This window comes from Dendropsophus ebraccatus, chromosome 3, assembly GCF_027789765.1.
Source record: "Dendropsophus ebraccatus isolate aDenEbr1 chromosome 3, aDenEbr1.pat, whole genome shotgun sequence".
NCBI classification, from domain to species: Eukaryota; Metazoa; Chordata; class Amphibia; order Anura; family Hylidae; genus Dendropsophus; species Dendropsophus ebraccatus.
The window spans coordinates 86023516-86041153 of record NC_091456.1 but is presented as its reverse complement, the minus strand read 5'-3'; the positions used below and the strand labels follow the sequence as shown (position 1 = coordinate 86041153).

At 45.1% G+C, this 17638-nt stretch overlaps 1 protein-coding gene across 6 annotated transcripts in view; it reads left to right on the top strand.

Annotated features, from left to right (window-relative positions):
• SHOC1 (shortage in chiasmata 1) overlaps positions 1 to 17638 on the top strand; it is a 134549-nt gene that overhangs the window by 41832 nt on the left and 75079 nt on the right. For 5 of the 6 annotated variants that reach the window (XR_011362317.1, XM_069964337.1, XM_069964339.1 and 2 more), the window contains 3 exons: positions 8274 to 8495; positions 15498 to 15914; positions 17035 to 17160. Coding sequence is in view for 5 of the 6 variants with exons in the window: in XM_069964337.1 (XP_069820438.1) it covers positions 8274 to 8495; positions 15498 to 15914; positions 17035 to 17160 (765 nt within the window). In the remaining variant the exon portion in view is untranslated. The remainder of the gene's footprint in view (positions 1 to 8273; positions 8496 to 15497; positions 15915 to 17034; positions 17161 to 17638) is intronic. The other variant, XM_069964340.1, reaches the window with a different exon arrangement.

Below are 17638 nucleotides of genomic sequence, written 5' to 3'. Positions count from 1 at the left end.
TAACTTTATTGTGTAGCAGGCCCCACTAGATGCTGCTATTTACAGATGCACATGTGGAAAGGATTGTTGCTATCCTTTCATTCAAGAAATAAAAATCACAATGGTCACTAAAATAACTTAATTCTGACAAAAATAATATTAATTTTCAATTTAATGAAAATCAACTAATGAAAAAAAAATAATGAAACTGTCCTGGATAAAAATAATGAAAACTTGAAACTAATATTTTGTTCATCTTTTGAGGCAATCACCAGGAAACAAATGATTTCCCTATTACACATAGCGATTATTATTTAAAGATTCGCTATATCTGTCCATGTTATTACACGGACAGATAAATGCTCATTTTCGATCGTTATAGCAAATTTTTAAACAATAATGGCTCTGTGTAATAGGGCCTTAACTGTGAAAGAGACTTCTGCACATGTACTTATGCTAAGTTTACACGGAGCGATAATTGGCCCGATCGTACGATTAACGATTTCGAAGTAACAATTAGACGGTACGATATATCGTACAGAAAAATCGTTTTGCGATCATTTTGCGATCGCGCGCCCGCAGCCCGCCCCACCCGCAGCCCGCCCCCCCGCTCGCAGCCCGGCCGTAACCAAGGGAGCCGCAGGTCTCGCGTTAGTAAGCGTCACCCGGCCGAGCAGCTAAGTGCTGTTGTACTCAGGCTGAGTGGCGGATCTCTCTGCCACTCAGCCTGCAGTGCACCAGCTGCTATGTGGCTGGATTCAGGAGGCCGGACCAATTAGTCTTTGGTCCGGGCTCCTGATCCAGTATAAAGTGTTGTAAGTGCCAGTTGCAAGTCGCTGGCTATTAGTTAATCTGATCCCAGCTCCCCCTGTCCTTTTCCTGCGTATCCCGTCCTAATTCCTTCTGCCTGACTACTCGTGTTCTGACCTCCGCCTGACCTCCGACTATCCCTTGTGTTACCGACTTTGTACTGCGTTGCCTGTGTGGTTTGACCCGGCTTGTTCTACGATTCTTTATTGTGTTTTGTCTGTCCGTGCTGTTCTGTGTTTCACTTACGCAGCGTAGGGAATGCCTTCGTGGTTGTCCGTGACCGTTTAGGGTCGACCGAGGCAATTAGGCAGGGTCAGTGGTGGGTTCAGATTCAGGGCCCACTGTCTCTGTCCTGTCTGTTCTTGCCTGTCCTGACAGAATAGCCAGCCCTAAAAACAGTTAAGTGACGTGTGCCAAAGATTTTTTATTATGGATCCTATGAAAGCATTAGTGGAACAAATGCAGAAACTGAACACATTGGTACAGAGTCTCGCTGAACGGGTTCAGGAGCAGGAGGCTGCTCCCCGACAAGTAACCATGACCACCCCCTCTCCCCCTGAACCACCTGTACAACTCCCAGAAAAATTCAAGGGGGATAGAAAGAATTTTCGAACCTTCAGAGAAGGGTGCCGATTGTTCTTTCGACTACGTCCCCGCTCCTCAGGTGATGAGTCCCAAAGAGTGGGAATTATCATGTCCCTGTTGCAGGGTCCACCACAGGAGTGGGCGTTCTCTCTCCCTCCCAATGCCATAGAATTAACCTCCGTTGATTATTTCTTTTCAGCCTTGGGACTATTGTATGACGACCCTGACAGGACTGCAATAGCCGAGCGACAATTGACGTCCTTAAAACAAGGAAAAAGGCCAGTTGAGGACTATTGCGCAGAGTTTCGCCAGTGGTGTATCCCATCTGGTTGGAACGACTCTGCTCTGCGCTATCAGTTTCGGGTGGGTCTCTCTGATCAGTTAAAGGACTTGTTGGTAGCTTATCCTCCCCCTGAAACGTTAGAAGAGACCATGACGTTAGCCATTAGGGTGGATCGTCGTATGCGGGACAGACGAAGGGAGAAAGGAACCTCTGAACTCTGTAAAACCCCTACCTCTCTTCTGTCTCCTTCTAAACCTCCTCTTTCCCTGTTACCACCACCGGAGGAACCCATGCAGATCGGTGCCACCGATGCGAGAACTAGACGAGCCCATCGTATGCAACATAATCTTTGTCTGTACTGTGGCAAAGCTGGACACCATGTTTGGGAATGTACCTCCAGGCCTGGAACATCGCCGGAAAACTCCAGCGCCTGAGTGACTATCGAGGGGGTCACTCAGGCGCACAGGTACCACTCGATAAGAATAAGTTAATGGTCCCCATCTCACTATGTTTGGGTGAGAGATGTATTTCGGGGTTTGCCCATGTTGATTCAGGGGCATCGGCTAATTTTATTAATTCCGGGTTTTGGTCCAGTCTGGGGGTATGTCCGCTTCAGCTTAAATGCCCGCTGAGTATTACGGGGGCGGACTTTACCCCATTGGCTCAAGGTAGAGTAAAATATATCACTTCCCCTCTTGAAGTAAAAGTGAGGTCGATCCATTTGGAGTGTCTTTTTTGGTTATGGACAATTTGTCTTCTGATGTTATTTTAGGTTTGCCCTGGTTGACCCAGCATAATCCTGTATTTGATTGGGCAAACAGAGAACTTGTTCAGTGGGGGCCAGGGTGTGCTGCTCATTGTATTTCCTTGAATTTAACAGAATGTTCTTCGTTAGAAGGGGAGCTCCCCGAGTTTCTATCTGATTTTCTTGATGTTTTTGACGAAAAATCGGTGGACGAGTTACCCCCTCATCGTTCATACGATTGTGCTATTGATTTAGTTCCTGATTCTAAATACCCGAAAGGACGAATCTTTAATTTGTCTAGACCAGAGAGGGAGGCTATGCGGGATTATGTTAAAGAAAGCTTACATAAGGGTCACATCCGTCCCTCCTGTTCTCCCCTTGGGGCGGGATTTTTCTTTGTAGGTAAAAAGGATGGTGGATTACGCCCTTGTATTGATTATCGGGAGCTAAATAAAATCACCATTAAAAATCAACACCCGCTCCCTTTGATTCCTGATTTGTTTGATCAGATTGTAGGGGCCCGGTGGTTTTCCAAGATTGACCTCCGAGGGGCCTATAATTTGATTCGAATAAAGGAGCGTGATGAGTGGAAAACTGCATTCAATACCCCCGAAGGACACTTTGAATACCTAGTCATGCCCTTCGGGTTGTGTAATGCGCCTGCAGTTTTCCAACGCTTTGTTAACGATGTGTTTCGCGAGTACCTGGGTCGTTTTTCAGTGGTATACTTGGACAATATCTTGATTTTCTCTCCAGATTGGTCTTCACATGTTGATCATGTCCGCAGGGTTATGGAACTCCTAAGACAAAATCAGTTATTTGCCAAGTTGTCGAAATGCCAGTTTGGTGTTCAGGAGGTCTCTTTTCTGGGATATAAGATCACCCCTAGTTCTTTTGGTATGGATCCCCTTAAAAAAAGCCATTGAAAAGTGGGAGCGCCCAAGGAATCTTAAGGCTCTTCAGAGATTTTTGGGATTCGCTAATTACTATAGAAAATTTATTAAGGGGTTCTCAGTGATTGCTAAGCCCTTAACTGATCTTACCAGAAAGGGAGCTGATATGGATAACTGGACTCCTGATGCCATTCTGGCCCTCGACAAACTTAAAACATGTTTTTCTGTAGCCCCGGTGTTGATTCAACCTGACTTTGAACAGCCTTTAATTGTCGAGGTGCATGCCTCAGAAGTGGGAGTAGGGGCTGTCATTTCACAAGGTCCGGAAACACTCACTAATCTCAGACCCATAGCCTACTTCTCTAGAAAATTCTCCAAAGCCAAATGCAATTATGATATAGGCAATAGAGAACTCCTTGCCATTAAGTGGGCATTTGACAAATGGAGACATTTTTTAGAGGGGGCTAAACACAAAATTAAGGTTTTAACCGACCATAAAAACCTTGTTTATTTAGATAAAGCCAAGCGTCTTACTCCACGGCAAGCCAGATGGGCATTATTTTTTACACGGTTTAATTTTGAAATCACCTTCAGGCCGGGTTCCAAAAATGTAAGGGCACATGCTTTGTCTCGTAGTTTCAACATTAACGAAGTCCCCGTAAAGGAATCTGAAACTATTTCATCTCCTGGGGTGGTGGTGGCTATACTGCAGCCCGATCTGGCTGCTCAGGTGGTTCAGTCTCAGTCTATGGCGCCTAGCAACACCCCGGAGAACAAACTATTTGTTCCCCCAAATCTTCGGTTGAAAGTGCTGGAAGAAACACATTGTTCAGTACTGGCAGGTCATCCAGGTATTGCTGGTACCAAATATTTACTGTCTCGCCATTATTGGTGGCCATCTTGGGCTAGAGATACTAAGCTGTTTGTAGAGGCTTGTGAGATTTGCGCCAGGTCCAAGGTTCCTCGCAGGTTACCCGAGGGACTTCTTCAACCCCTGCCTCTACCTGCTAGACCTTGGACCCACATCTCCATGGATTTCATAACTGATTTACCACCCTCTAAGGGTAAACTGTGATTTGGGTGGTTGTAGACAGATTCTCTAAGATGTGCCATTTAATTCCTCTCAGCAAGCTTCCCAATGCTCGTACCTTAGCCTCTCTTTTTATCAGTCATATCTTACGTTTGCATGGGGTACCAGAGAATATTGTTTCTGACAGGGGAGTACAGTTCGTATCTAAATTCTGGAGACAGTTTTGTGGTCGCCTGGGTATATCCTTGTCATTTTTTTCAGCTTTTCATCCGCAGTCCAATGGACAGACGGAGAGGGTTAATCAGTCACTGGAGCAGTTCTTAAGATGTTTTGTTGCAGGTTCACAGGAGAAATGGAGAGAATACTTACCATTGGCTGAGTTTGCCCTAAATATTCGGGAAAGTCAGTCTCTCAAAATGTCACCGTTCTTTTGTAATTTTGGGTTTAATCCTCGATGTTCTTCTGTACATGCGTCCGAGTCCATTAATCCATCCGCCAAAAGAATCTACAGAAAACTGTACACAGTTTGGGCCCAGGCTCTTCAGAACCTGGTTAAAGCCCAAGAAAATTGTAAAAAACAATCAAATAAAAGACGCATTGTCAGGACTGTATCTTTGCGGAGCATTATGCGCCCCTTGGCTCATGCTGTGCGGCCGAGAAGGCGCTGATTTTCTTGCATTCTGTTTCTGTGTTTTGTTTTGTAGTGTGTGAACACTGGTTATTTGCTCACCTTGAGAGACACACCCGACTTCACCTGCTGAGTTCTGTCTGGCCATATCTGGGTTAATCTGTGTTTTGGTTCTGCTGTGACTGACAGGTCTTCCTGCCAGTGAATCTGTTTTGTTCTCAGGTGTCTGTGCTTGGAGATCAGGGGGATGGTCCAATGATGTTCTGGATCAGAACCCTGGCCTCCTATATAACTTCCTCAGTCTGGGATATCATTGCTGGTTATTGACTTGACAGTCTCTGCCTGCTTGACAGTCTCTGCCTGCTTGTATCTTCTGTGTATTTGCTATTCCTGATCTTTGCCTTATTCCTTGACTTCCCTTGCTTGCTGCCTGCCCTTGACCATATTGCCTGGACTTTGACTACGTTTATTGGATTGTGATTTTGTACTTTTGCTGCCCGATTGTTGTGACCCGGACTGTTGTCTATTCTTCATTGTGTTTGTCTGTCTGTCTGTCTGTTTGTCTTGTCTTTGTGTCCCACCTAGCCAGTGCAGGGACCGCCGCCAAGTTGCTCGCCGCCATCTTAGGGCGGATTGTGGCAAGTAGGTAGAGGACAGTGGGCGGGGCTGAGCTTAGGGCTCACTGTCTTGTCTTGTCCTGCTGTCCGGTTTCTAACACGCATATCTGGCCCTGAGTACAGGGTAGGTGACAAGGTATGGCTCTCTACTAGAAACTTGAGATTAAAGACACCATCTGGTAAACTTTCTCCTAAATACATTGGTCCTTATGCTATAGTAGAGATCATAAATCCGGTATCATTTAAATTGCTTTTGCCTAAGAGTCTAAGAATTCACGATGTTTTCCATAAATCTCTGTTGAAAAAATATGTTAATCCCGTGTTACCATCTGCTCCTCCCGCTCTGTTGGTTATTCAGGGTGAACTAGAGTATGAAGTGGAGAGAATTCTGGATTCTCGTTGACTTCAGAATTCCTTGCAATATTTAGTTCATTGGAGAGGATTTGGTCCAGAAGAGCGCACTTGGGTAGCAAGTAGGGATATGCATGCGCCACGTCTGGTTAGACAATTTCATTTGCACAATCCATCTAAGCCTGGTCCCTTAGGTAGAGGTCCGGAGGCCCCTCCTGAAGGGGGGGGGGGGGGTAATGTCAGCAACTTACCTGACCGCGCTCCAGCGTCATCTGGCCCGGCTGGAGCGCAGCGCCGCCCTCCTGGGCAGGGCCGGGTGACGTCACTGAGACCCAACGGCGTCCCTAGTAACCAAGGGAGCCGCGGGTCTCGCGTTAGTAAGCGTCACCCGGCCGAGCAGCTGAGTGCTGTTGTACTCAGGCTGAGTGGCGGATCTCTCTGCCACTCAGCCTGCAGTGCACCAGCTGCTATGTGGCTGGATTCAGGAGGCCGGACCAATCAGTCTTTGGTCCGGGCTCCTGATCCAGTATAAAGTGTTGTAAGTGCCAGTTGCAAGTCGCTGGCTATTAGTTAATCTGATCCCAGCTTCCCCTGTCCTTTTCCTGCGTATCCCGTCCTAATTCCTTCTGCCTGACTACTCGTGTTCTGACCTCCGCCTGACCTCCGACTATCCCTTGTGTTACCGACTTTGTACTGCGTTGCCTGTGTGGTTTGACCCGGCTTGTTCTACGATTCTTTATTGTGTTTTGTCTGTCCGTGCTGTTCTGTGTTTCACTTACGCAGCGTAGGGAACGCCTTCGTGGTTGTCCGCGACCGTTTAGGGTCGACCGAGGCAATTAGGCAGGGTCAGTGGTGGGTTCAGATTCAGGGCCCACTGTCTCTGTCCTGTCTGTTCTCGCCTGTCCTGACAGATTTATCGATCGTTCGCCGCGTTTACACATACGATTATCGTTCGAATTCGATCGTTATCGCGAAAATTCGCCCGACAATCGTTCCGTGTAAACGTAGCATTACGGTCCATTTACGCAGAAAGATTATCTGACAGATTATCTGCCAAAGATTTGAAGCCAAAGCCAGGAATGGATCTGAAAACAGGAGAAATCTCAGGCTTTCCTTTATGACCTGGTAGATATTCTGTCAGATAATCTTTCTGTGTAAATGGACCCTTAGGTATTTCCTCTGAGCAGACTGCTCCAGCTGTCTCAGGTTTGAAAGGTGCCTTCTTTATTATCCTGTTGGAGGATATGACCTGCAACCGAGACCAAGATTTCTCACACATTTCTCTCCAGAATGAGATTTCCTTGTACCCTGCACAGATTCAAGACCCTGGGGGAGATTTATCACACATGGTGTCTCAGTTGCCCCTAGCAACCAATCAGATTTCACTTTTCATGCCTCACAGACTCTTTGGAAAATAAAAAGGGGAATCTGCTTGGTTGCTAGGGGTAATTGAGCCAGTTTCACTTTAAAACATGTTTGATAAATCTCCCCCCCTGTCACAGCAGGTACAATGTTATGTTTTTTTTTTGTATGTTTCATTTTTGTGCCTGAGAACGTAAAGCCAATATGACTTGCCAAAAAACTACAGTTTTGTCTTATCTGTCCCAAAGGACATTCTCCAAGAGGCTTTGATACTTGTCAGTAAGCGTTTTGGCAAATTCCAGTCCTACTCAGACATTTTCCATAAAGTTTACTTTGGCAGAGACAGTGACGGATGGTGCGATTTGACATTTATGTACCTGGACCTTGGAGTTCAGCTCTATTTTCTTTGGGAGTTGTTCTGGGCTTTTTTGTTACCATTTCTATTATCAGTTTGTCATATTTTTTTCTCCTGCAGCCACAATAAGGAAAGTTGGCTATAGTCCCATGGACCTTAAACTTGTGCAACTGTAGTAACAGAAATATCTATAATTTTTTTTTCTAATCTCCTGGGATACCTCTCTACTCAGCTTTCATTGGTCCATGTTTAGTGTGGTACACACCATGATACCAAACAGCCCAGTGACTACTTTTCACCCTACTTTTCAAGGTGTGAAGACCTTGCCTGTGGGAGCAATTACATGTTTTCAATCTTTTCTAGGGATGCCATTATTTGTATCTAAGCCAGTTTCATTTGTTTTTCTAAAGCAATGTCTGGTTTTCATTAGTTGATTTGCAGTAAATGAATTTTATTTTACTATTTTTGTAAGTTTCAGGTAATTTCACTGACTATTGTTGATTTTTATGTCTTTAATGGTACCAACAAATTTCTCTATGTGTATTAACCAGCTAACACTTATTTCTAGCAGTGCTTTACTTGTATGTCAAGAATAATTTAGTGGAAACCAAATAAATAAGTGCTCCATTTTGCAGTTCCACCTCTTAATGAGAAATCAGAGCACCCTACTATTGAGGAACTGAAAGTAAGACTATCCATTAATCCAGAAGCATCTATTATTCTCAATCTGAAAGAAGATTGGGGCAAACTGGGATTGAACATGAAAGACCCTGACATTATAGAAAAGTTGAAAATAGATATTCCCAATACTGAAAACTTAAATGCAAATGAGAATGAGTCATTCAAGGAGCTGAATGGTAAGTTTATATTGTCCAGTAGAACAAACATAATATACATAAAATAAATAAATAGATAGTGTAGACATGTCACAGGAGATGTGTTCGAGGGGGTGTACATCTCACCTAGGCTGATGCATAGTGTGAGATGGTAAGTCCAGGAGGGATCTGTTGCTCAGCAGTGTTATGCTGCTGAGTTATTATTTATTTTTACCGGGCCTGGATTTACATGGAATGGCAGGTAGGTTTTGGTAGTGGGACTTGCCATTCCCTCCCCCCGATCCAGTTTGGGTTTTGCCATCAGGTGAGCAATCAGCCTGAGAAGGTAAGAGCTCCACAGAGATGCAGGTGGGGGCTCTCAGACAGGAGTAAACAGCCTGCATGCTGTGTTTCCTGGGAGCAAGGAGTTCTATCGCTGCTGGGGCCTGTTCACACCCCGCAATACTGCCGACTGAAGTGTCAGAGAGGTAACCTGCTGTGTTAGTTAGCGCCCAGACGGGCAAGACCTTTTTGTTTTGTTCTTAAAGCGCAGTGTTGCTATATTTCTGTTATGGACTGTTTATGCTGCAAATAAACGCCAAGCTGTTATTTTACAAGTCCAAGTCTGCTGTGAACTGTGTCCAAACACACCATCCCCTGGGAAGATCCCTACAATTGGTGCTGCGGAGCGGGCAAAACGGTTGCTAGGGGCAACGGTGTGCATCAACTTGGCTACAGCTGCTTATGTCCTGGGTGAAGGCTGCGGCTTCACTCCAAAAACAGTCAAGCAACATGGAGGAGATGATGAAGCAGTTAATGCAAGTGAATATGCAGCAACAACAGGCTCTGACAGACGCTAACCTACGCCATGAGCAGGCTAATCGGCAGCAACAACAGGCTCTGACAGACGCTAACCTACGCCATGAGCAAGCATTGGCCGCACAACAACAGGCATTGGCCGCACAACAACAGGCTCAGGCAGCCGCTAAACAGGATCAGGCAGCCGCTAATCTGCGCCATGAACAGACAATGGCTGCACATCAGCAAGCAATGGCTCAACAACAGAGACTTATTGAGCACCTGATAGCAAAGCAAGAGGCGTCTGCAGGTGCTAATCCCCAGCTGGTGGCAGCAGCCGCGCCAGAGACTTTGTCTGTAAGAAGAGCTGTGCAGCGTGCGCTGCAAAAGATGACTGCTGATGACGATGTTGAGGCCTACTTAACCGTCTTTGAGCATGTGGCTGAGCAAGAAAAGTTACCCTCCACTGAGTGGGCAGAGGTCATTGCTCCCTATTTAACAGGCGAACCTCAAAAGGCCTACTATGACCTCAGTGAGCAAGAGGTCAAGGACTATGCTCGGCTAAGAGCAGAGATACTCGCCCGACTAGGAGTTACTGCTGCTGTCCGTGCCCGGAGGGTCCGCAACTGGAGCTACAGTCTGGACAAGTCAGCGAGGTCCCAGATGTACGACCTGATTCATCTGGCAAGAAAATGGTTGGAGCCAGACACTTCTACTCCTGCCCAGATCCTAGAGAGGGTCGTGATGGATCGCTACCTCCGTGCACTTCCTGCTGATCTGCAATGCTTGGTGGGACAAGGCGACCCTAAGAGTGCCGACAAACTTGTCAACCTTGTGGAGAGGTTCCAGGCGACTGAGGACTGCCTCCGTGATGTTCCTGCAGCACCGTCACCTCCTCGGAGTGCCAGACCTGTGCCTTCAGCTGGTAAGAGACTTCCATCTATTGGGGGAGTGTGGAGGGGTGCTGATAGAGGGAAGAGCGCTCCAGAGGGAAGAGCGCTCCGGAGGTGTCTCAGGGGCAAAAGACTGGTGGGGGTCCCCGGTGGCTAAGTGGCCCTAAAAAGGACTCCCTGCCAAGGAGACCAGGCCCTATCCAGTGCTGGAGATGCCATGAGACGGGACATATGTCTGCCCATTGCCCTCTTACCACTGAGCCCATGGAGTGTGACGCTAGCCGGCGTCAGTCGCTATTTGCGGAACCGTCTTTTGTTGCGGTCACTGGACTAGAGACTGAACCGCAAGTCTGCAACATTACTGTCAATGACTTCCCTGTTAAGGCGTTGCTGGACTCAGGAAGCCTTGTCACCTTGGTGCATGCCAGCCTGGTGACTGGGGACTTTGTGCCAGCAAGACATATGAGTGTGGTGTGCATACATGGTGATACAAAGGTTTACCCTATAGTACTGGCTAATGTCGGGACTGAACTAGGCACGGTACAATATGAAGTGGGTGTGGTTAAAAATCTTATGCATAATGTGATATTGGGGCGTGATTTTCCTTTGTTCTGGGCTCTATGGGGAAAACAACAATCCCCTGAAAGGAGTGAGGAGACCCCTAAGTCTATTGCATTACCCACGGTAAATGATAAAAATGTACAAGATGAAAATGATGCTTTTCCTTTGCAGGTCCTGGCTGGTGAGGAAGAGGCTCCTCCCACTGCGCAGAATGTTCCAGACTTAGAGGTGTCTAGGGATAATTTTGGTACTGCACAATTACAGGACCCCACTCTCAAAAATGCGAGAGAGCAGGTCACTGTTATGAATGGGGTACCTCAGGAACCAGAAGCTGAGAAAAAATTTCCACATTTTTCTATGACTAATGATCTCTTCTATAGAGTCACTAAGGTTAATGATGAGGTGGTGGAACAGCTTCTGGTGCCTAAGCCGTACCGGCGTCAGGTACTCGACATGGCCCATAATCATGTCCTTGGGGGCCACTTGGGGACAGATAAAACGCAGGAGAGAGTCCTCCAGAGGTTTTATTGGCCTGCGATTTATGCTGACATAAAAAAATACTGTGAGTCGTGCCCCACATGTCAGCTTAGCGCTCCAGTGTCGCATTTTCGCAGTCCTTTGGTCCCACTCCCCATCATAGAGGTACCTTTTGACCGGATCGCAATGGACTTGGTGGGTCCCATTGTAAGTCGGCTAGGGGACACCAGTACATTCTAGTTGTGTTAGACTACGCGACCCGCTATCCTGAGGCTGTACCCCTAAGAAACACTGCCTCTAAAACAATTGCACGGGAATTGTTTTATATGTTTTCCAGGGTGGGGATCCCCAAGGAAATCTTGACCGACCAAGGTACCCCATTTGTGTCAAAGGTGATGAAAGAGCTATGCAAACTGTTTAAAATCTCACACCTACGTACCTCTGTATATCACCCACAGACAGACGGGTTAGTGGAGAGGTTTAATAAAACCCTGAAACATATGTTAAAAAAAGTGGTGGAAAAGGATGGTCGTGATTGGGATCACTTACTACCTTACCTGATGTTTTCTATTAGGGAAGTACCCCAAGCGTCCACAGGGTTCTCTCCCTTCGAATTAGTCTATGGTCGTCACCCTAGGGGTTTATTGGATATAGCGAAAGAGACATGGGAAAGTGAGTCCACCCCATACAAGAGTGTTATAGAGCATGTAGCACAAATGCAGGACCGTATAGCCACTGTAATGCCCCTAGTAAGGGAACACCTCCAGAGGGCGCAAGAGGGCCAAAGCAGAATTTACAATCGTTCTGCAAGAATCAGGACATTTAGCCCAGGTGACCGGGTACTCATACTTGTTCCCACGGTAGAAAGCAAATTCTTAGCAAAGTGGCAGGGTCCCTATGAAATTGTAGAGAAGATCAGTGAGGTCAACTACAAGGTACACCAACCAGGTAGAAGGAAGCCTTTCCAAGTTTATCACATAAACTTGATCAAGCCCTGGAAAGACAGGGAATCCTTGGTGGCGACAAAGCCTGTTGGTCATCTGTCACCACCAATCCCTCCGGTCAGGATTGGTGACACCCTATCAGTGTCCCAGAAGCAGGAAGCCAAGGAGTTCCTGCAGAGAAATAAAGACAAGTTTTCTGACCTACCAGGGCGTACGCATCTCATTAGTCATCATGTGGAAACTGAGCCTAGAAGCAGAGTAAACCTTAAGCCCTATAGGATACCAGAAGCACGGAGGGAGGCGGTATCATCCGAGGTAAAACGTATGCTTCACCTAGGAGTCATTGAGGTGTCCCAGAGCGAGTGGTCCAGCCCGATTGTGTTAATCCCAAAGCCCAATGGAACTTGGAGGTTCTGTAATGACTTTAGAAAGTTAAATGAGATCTCCAAGTTCGATGCCTACCCCATGCCCAGGGTAGATGAGTTGATAGAAAGGATGGGTAATGCCAGGTACATAACTACCCTCGATCTCACTAAGGGCTACTGGCAGATCCCACTCACTCCTGAGGCTAGAGAGAAGACTGCATTCTCCACCCCTGATGGGCTCTTCCAATACGTAGTGATGCCATTCGGGTTACATGGAGCCCCTGCCACTTTTCAGAGGTTGATGGACTTGATCCTGCGACCACATCGGGATTACTCTGCTGCCTACCTTGATGATGTGGTCATTTTTAGCCCTGATTGGGAAAGTCACCTCTGTAAGGTCCAGGCGGTGTTAGATGCCATAAGTGATGCGGGGTTAACCATCAATGCAGAGAAGTGCGCACTAGCCTTAGAGGAGGCCAAATACTTGGGCTACATTATTGGAAGGGGGTTAGTGAAACCACAACTAAATAAAATTGAGGCAATACAGAATTGGCCTCAACCCCTCACAAAGAAACAGGTCAGAGCTTTCCTGGGTATTACGGGCTATTACCGAAGGTTTGTGCCAAATTTTGCTTCAGTTGCAGCCCCACTAACTGACCTGACAAAGGGTGCAAAGTCCGCAATGGTGACATGGACTCCAGAGGCTGAGAAGGCTTTTCAAAGCCTTAAGTCTGCCCTGTGCCAACAGCCTGTGCTAGTTACCCCTGACTTTAGGCGAGAGTTTCTAGTACAGACAGACGCCTCTAATACAGGGTTAGGTGCCGTCCTCTCACAGGTTGTGAATGGCGAGGAGCACCCGGTGATGTACTTGAGTAGGAAGCTATCCCCGGCCGAGAAAAACTATGCCATAGTTGAGCGAGAATGTCTGGCAGTGAAGTGGGCCCTAGAATCCCTGAGGTACTACTTACTAGGCAGGAGATTCAAGTTAGTGACAGACCATGCCCCCCTAACATGGATGAAAATAAACAAGGAGAAGAATGCAAGGGTGACTAGGTGGTTTCTGTCCCTACAAAACTTCAATTTCACTGTGGAACACCGGCCAGGGAAATTACAGGCGAATGCTGACGCCCTATCAAGGGTACACTGTCTGTGGGGACAAAACGCTCAGCCCTCCGGTCTGAAAAAGAGGGGGGGGATATGTAGACATGTCACAGGAGATGTGTTCGAGGGGGTGTACATCTCACCTAGGCTGATGCATAGTGTGAGATGGTAAGTCCAGGAGGGATCTGTTGCTCAGCAGTGTTATGCTGCTGAGTTATTATTTATTTTTACCGGGCCTGGATTTACATGGAATGGCAGGTAGGTTTTGGTAGTGGGACTTGCCATTCCCTCCCCCCGATCCAGTTTGGGTTTTGCCATCAGGTGAGCAATCAGCCTGAGAAGGTAAGAGCTCCACAGAGATGCAGGTGGGGGCTCTCAGACAGGAGTAAACAGCCTGCATGCTGTGTTTCCTGGGAGCAAGGAGTTCTATCGCTGCTGGGGCCTGTTCACACCCCGCAATACTGCCGACTGAAGTGTCAGAGAGGTAACCTGCTGTGTTAGTTAGCGCCCAGACGGGCAAGACCTTTTTGTTTTGTTCTTAAAGCGCAGTGTTGCTATATTTCTGTTATGGACTGTTTATGCTGCAAATAAACGCCAAGCTGTTATTTTACAAGTCCAAGTCTGCTGTGAACTGTGTCCAAACACACCATCCCCCGGGAAGATCCCTACAATAGATAGATAGATAGATAGATAGATAGATAGATAGACGTACTTAATACTTAATTTCAGTAACCCATTTTCAGTAAGTTTTCCTGATGACTGCAAAAAGTGCATCCATGGGCCTCTATTTACCAAACACAGGCCAAAGGTTTGTTAGCCCTGCATTCAACCAGTTTACATCAGAATTATAATATACAGCTTTACTTTTTCTTTTCTTTTTTTTTTTTTTTATAAATATTAAAATTACAGAACAACAATAAAAACAGGAATCCCAAAAAAGGGTTGTAATGTTAGTCTAAGGGTCAGTTGTGCCAGTTCCTGGACCCACGAGATGACTCGTTGGTTCAGACTGTACAAGAAAACTAGTATTGTTTAGCACTCTATAACCATAGTATTCTTTATGCTGTTCTTCATTAAATCTACTTAATTCGATTTCTGTTTAAATAACCAAATGTGCATTTCCTTCATATACATATATAGTATAAATATAGTATAACTAGTTATATACTTATATAAAGGCAATAGGTCATCGAAAAATCACCAATTGGTTAAATCAAGACATTTCAGTTGTTTTTTTTTCTAATGTTCTATTTTACTGTCCTGGACCAACAGTTTTTATTCCCACCACTAAGTCTAAGGCTATGTTCACACATAATATTTCTGTCGGTCTTTTGGTCTGTCTTTTTTTAACCAAAATCAGGAGTGAAACTGACAGTTCAAAGGGAAAGATGTGCACAGCTTCTGTGTTTTCAACCCATTCCTGGTTTTAGTTGAAAAAAGACTGATGGAAATACTATCTGTGTACATAGTCTTAAACTAAACTGAGACCTCCTATTCTGTCTGCAATGATTAGGAGACGACTGCTGAAAAGTCATCTGTACAAAATAACAGCGAAAGGTGTCACAAGTATATTGAAAAGACAATAGCAGCTCAGCCTTGAGTCCTTTGCAGAATGACCTTCAGACAGGCCATGGCGCATGCTTACAAATCTGCCCCATAAAAGGAATAGGGTCTGGAGATGTTTATCTGTGGAGATGTAAAGCATAATCACAACATGTTGTTAAAAACAGCTCAGGAAAAATGGCTGCCCCGACATTAATGTACTAAAAATAAAATTAATTTTTTAAAAATACAAAAATTAGATTAGAAAAAAGATCAGTAAAATAGTCTATGCATTCCCTTTAACAATTAGCTAAGTAGTAACTTGTTGTTCTGTTCGATTCTTTTTGTTTCTATTTGTTTCAGGAATTTTAGAAGAGAAGAATTCTCCAACATATTATTTTTCTCCATCCATGATAAACCTCCCCTCCTCACAGAACACTGTGATTTGTATGGATACCTTTAACAATGCAGACACGACTACAGAATATATAAAAGTAGTTACACATGAAGATAAAACAGATCAACCAAAAGTATGTCTACCTTTATTCCAGGATGAAAATCAGTATCTAACACCAGTAACATTACCTGTTAACTGTGTGAGTCAAGCTAGCAGTAGTCATCAGCAATCCTGCAACACAGAAATAATTGTTGATGGACCTCTGTGTTGGCATACTCAAGCAAAAGAAGACAGTGATCTGCTTTCTAGTTTTATTGATCTCAGAACAAAAAGCTCATCAGGCTACAGTGAACGCAAGCATGGAGAGAATGTATTATGTCAAGGTAGTAAATATTTTAGCATTTCTTTTACTTTTCATTATAGATTGAAAAGGGCTTAAAGAGAATATCCAGTGCCAGAAATTTTTTATCCCAGGCTGGCATAAAAATTAAAAGGAACTTATACTCATCTGCCACAATGCCCTGTCACTGCTGTTCAGATGGTCCCCCAGCCCTTGCTGCTCAGCATTTTTTTTAATTGATATTACCTTGGTGTGTAAGATTAGAATGCCCCTTTGAAATGACACACAGAGAACACAGTAACCCTATCCTTGCCAGAGGCTGAGAGGAAAGGCGGGTGTGGCTGAACTGATAAAACAGAGCCCTGTTCACACCAGGTTCAGTGCCTTCTGCACTGCACACCCCTAACAGAGGAGCGCAAAGGTAAATTCCTGACACTTTCTGTACTAGGTCACTGTTTCCATAGTAAATGTTGTGCAGGTTTGAATCAGTTTATTTGCACAGTGCAAAAAAGTGCTGGCTCAAACAAAGTGTGCAGTGACTCATTTCTTTGAGGGTATGCTGTTTTTTTATTAGAGACTTTGGTGCACAGTATATAGAAAACTGATAACTTTTGACTCTGAGGCTATGTTCACATGTTTTTATTGGACAGCCGTCATTTAACAGCAAATAACAGTGTCATTTTGATGTTGTGTACACAGCCTCATAATGTGTTTTATATTATATTATATAAGTCACCAGGATCCAAAAATAGTAAAGACTTTATTCGTAGCAAGCAGTCATGATACGGTACTGGCTAAAGCAGGAGGTGAGGACACTGGCTCCATGAATAATCAGCGACAGCTGTTTTGCACATTTTTCGTGCTTCTACAGGCTGGGTTGCGTCCGCTAAATTCATAATTTCTCCATAGAAAAAACAATAGGGAAACTCTGAGCGGGCGTAGGTTTCCCTCCGTACACACCGATGCACACAAAATTTATGTAAAGGCAGTGCGCCTCTACATAAATCTGCGTACCATCAGCGACGCGGGGACATTTTTAAGCCCACCGTAAAAACACTGAACTTAATAAATATCCCCCTAACTATATATAATATTGTAACTTTGAGGTCTGTATAATGAAAGATTGCATAACATATATGTATATATTTTTTTCGCTTTTTAAGCCAATGATACACAAAAAAGTGGATCTACCAACAAGGAAAATGTTGTGTTAAGAAATGTTATTTCTAAAGTCATGCCTGGAGAATTTCCTAAGCATCAGAAGATAACAATTGATGTTACACTTTCTGGTATGACAACTCATGTGTACATAAATATAGATATATAGAAGTGCAGCAGAACAGTCATTTGCCAGAATGTACTGTGATATTTTTGTGTGATACCTATGCTATTCCTACAAGGTGTCTTCAGTAGCTCAGCTACAATACTTTTTCTAACTCTTAAAGGAGAAGTCTGGCTAAATTTTTATTAAAGTATTGTATTGCCCCCCAAAAGTTATACAAATCACCAATATACACTTATTACGGGAAATGCACATAAAGTGCTTTTTTCCCTGCCCTTACTACTGCATCAAGGATTCACTTCCTGGATAACATGGTGATGTCACGATCTGACTCCCAGAGCTGTGTGGGCTGTGGCTGCTGAAGAGGATGATGACAGGGGGACACTGAGGGACACAGGGCACTGGAGGGACACTGAGCATCCCTCTGCCATCATCCTCTCCAGCAGCCACAGCCCACACAGCTCTGGGAGTCGGGTCGTGACATC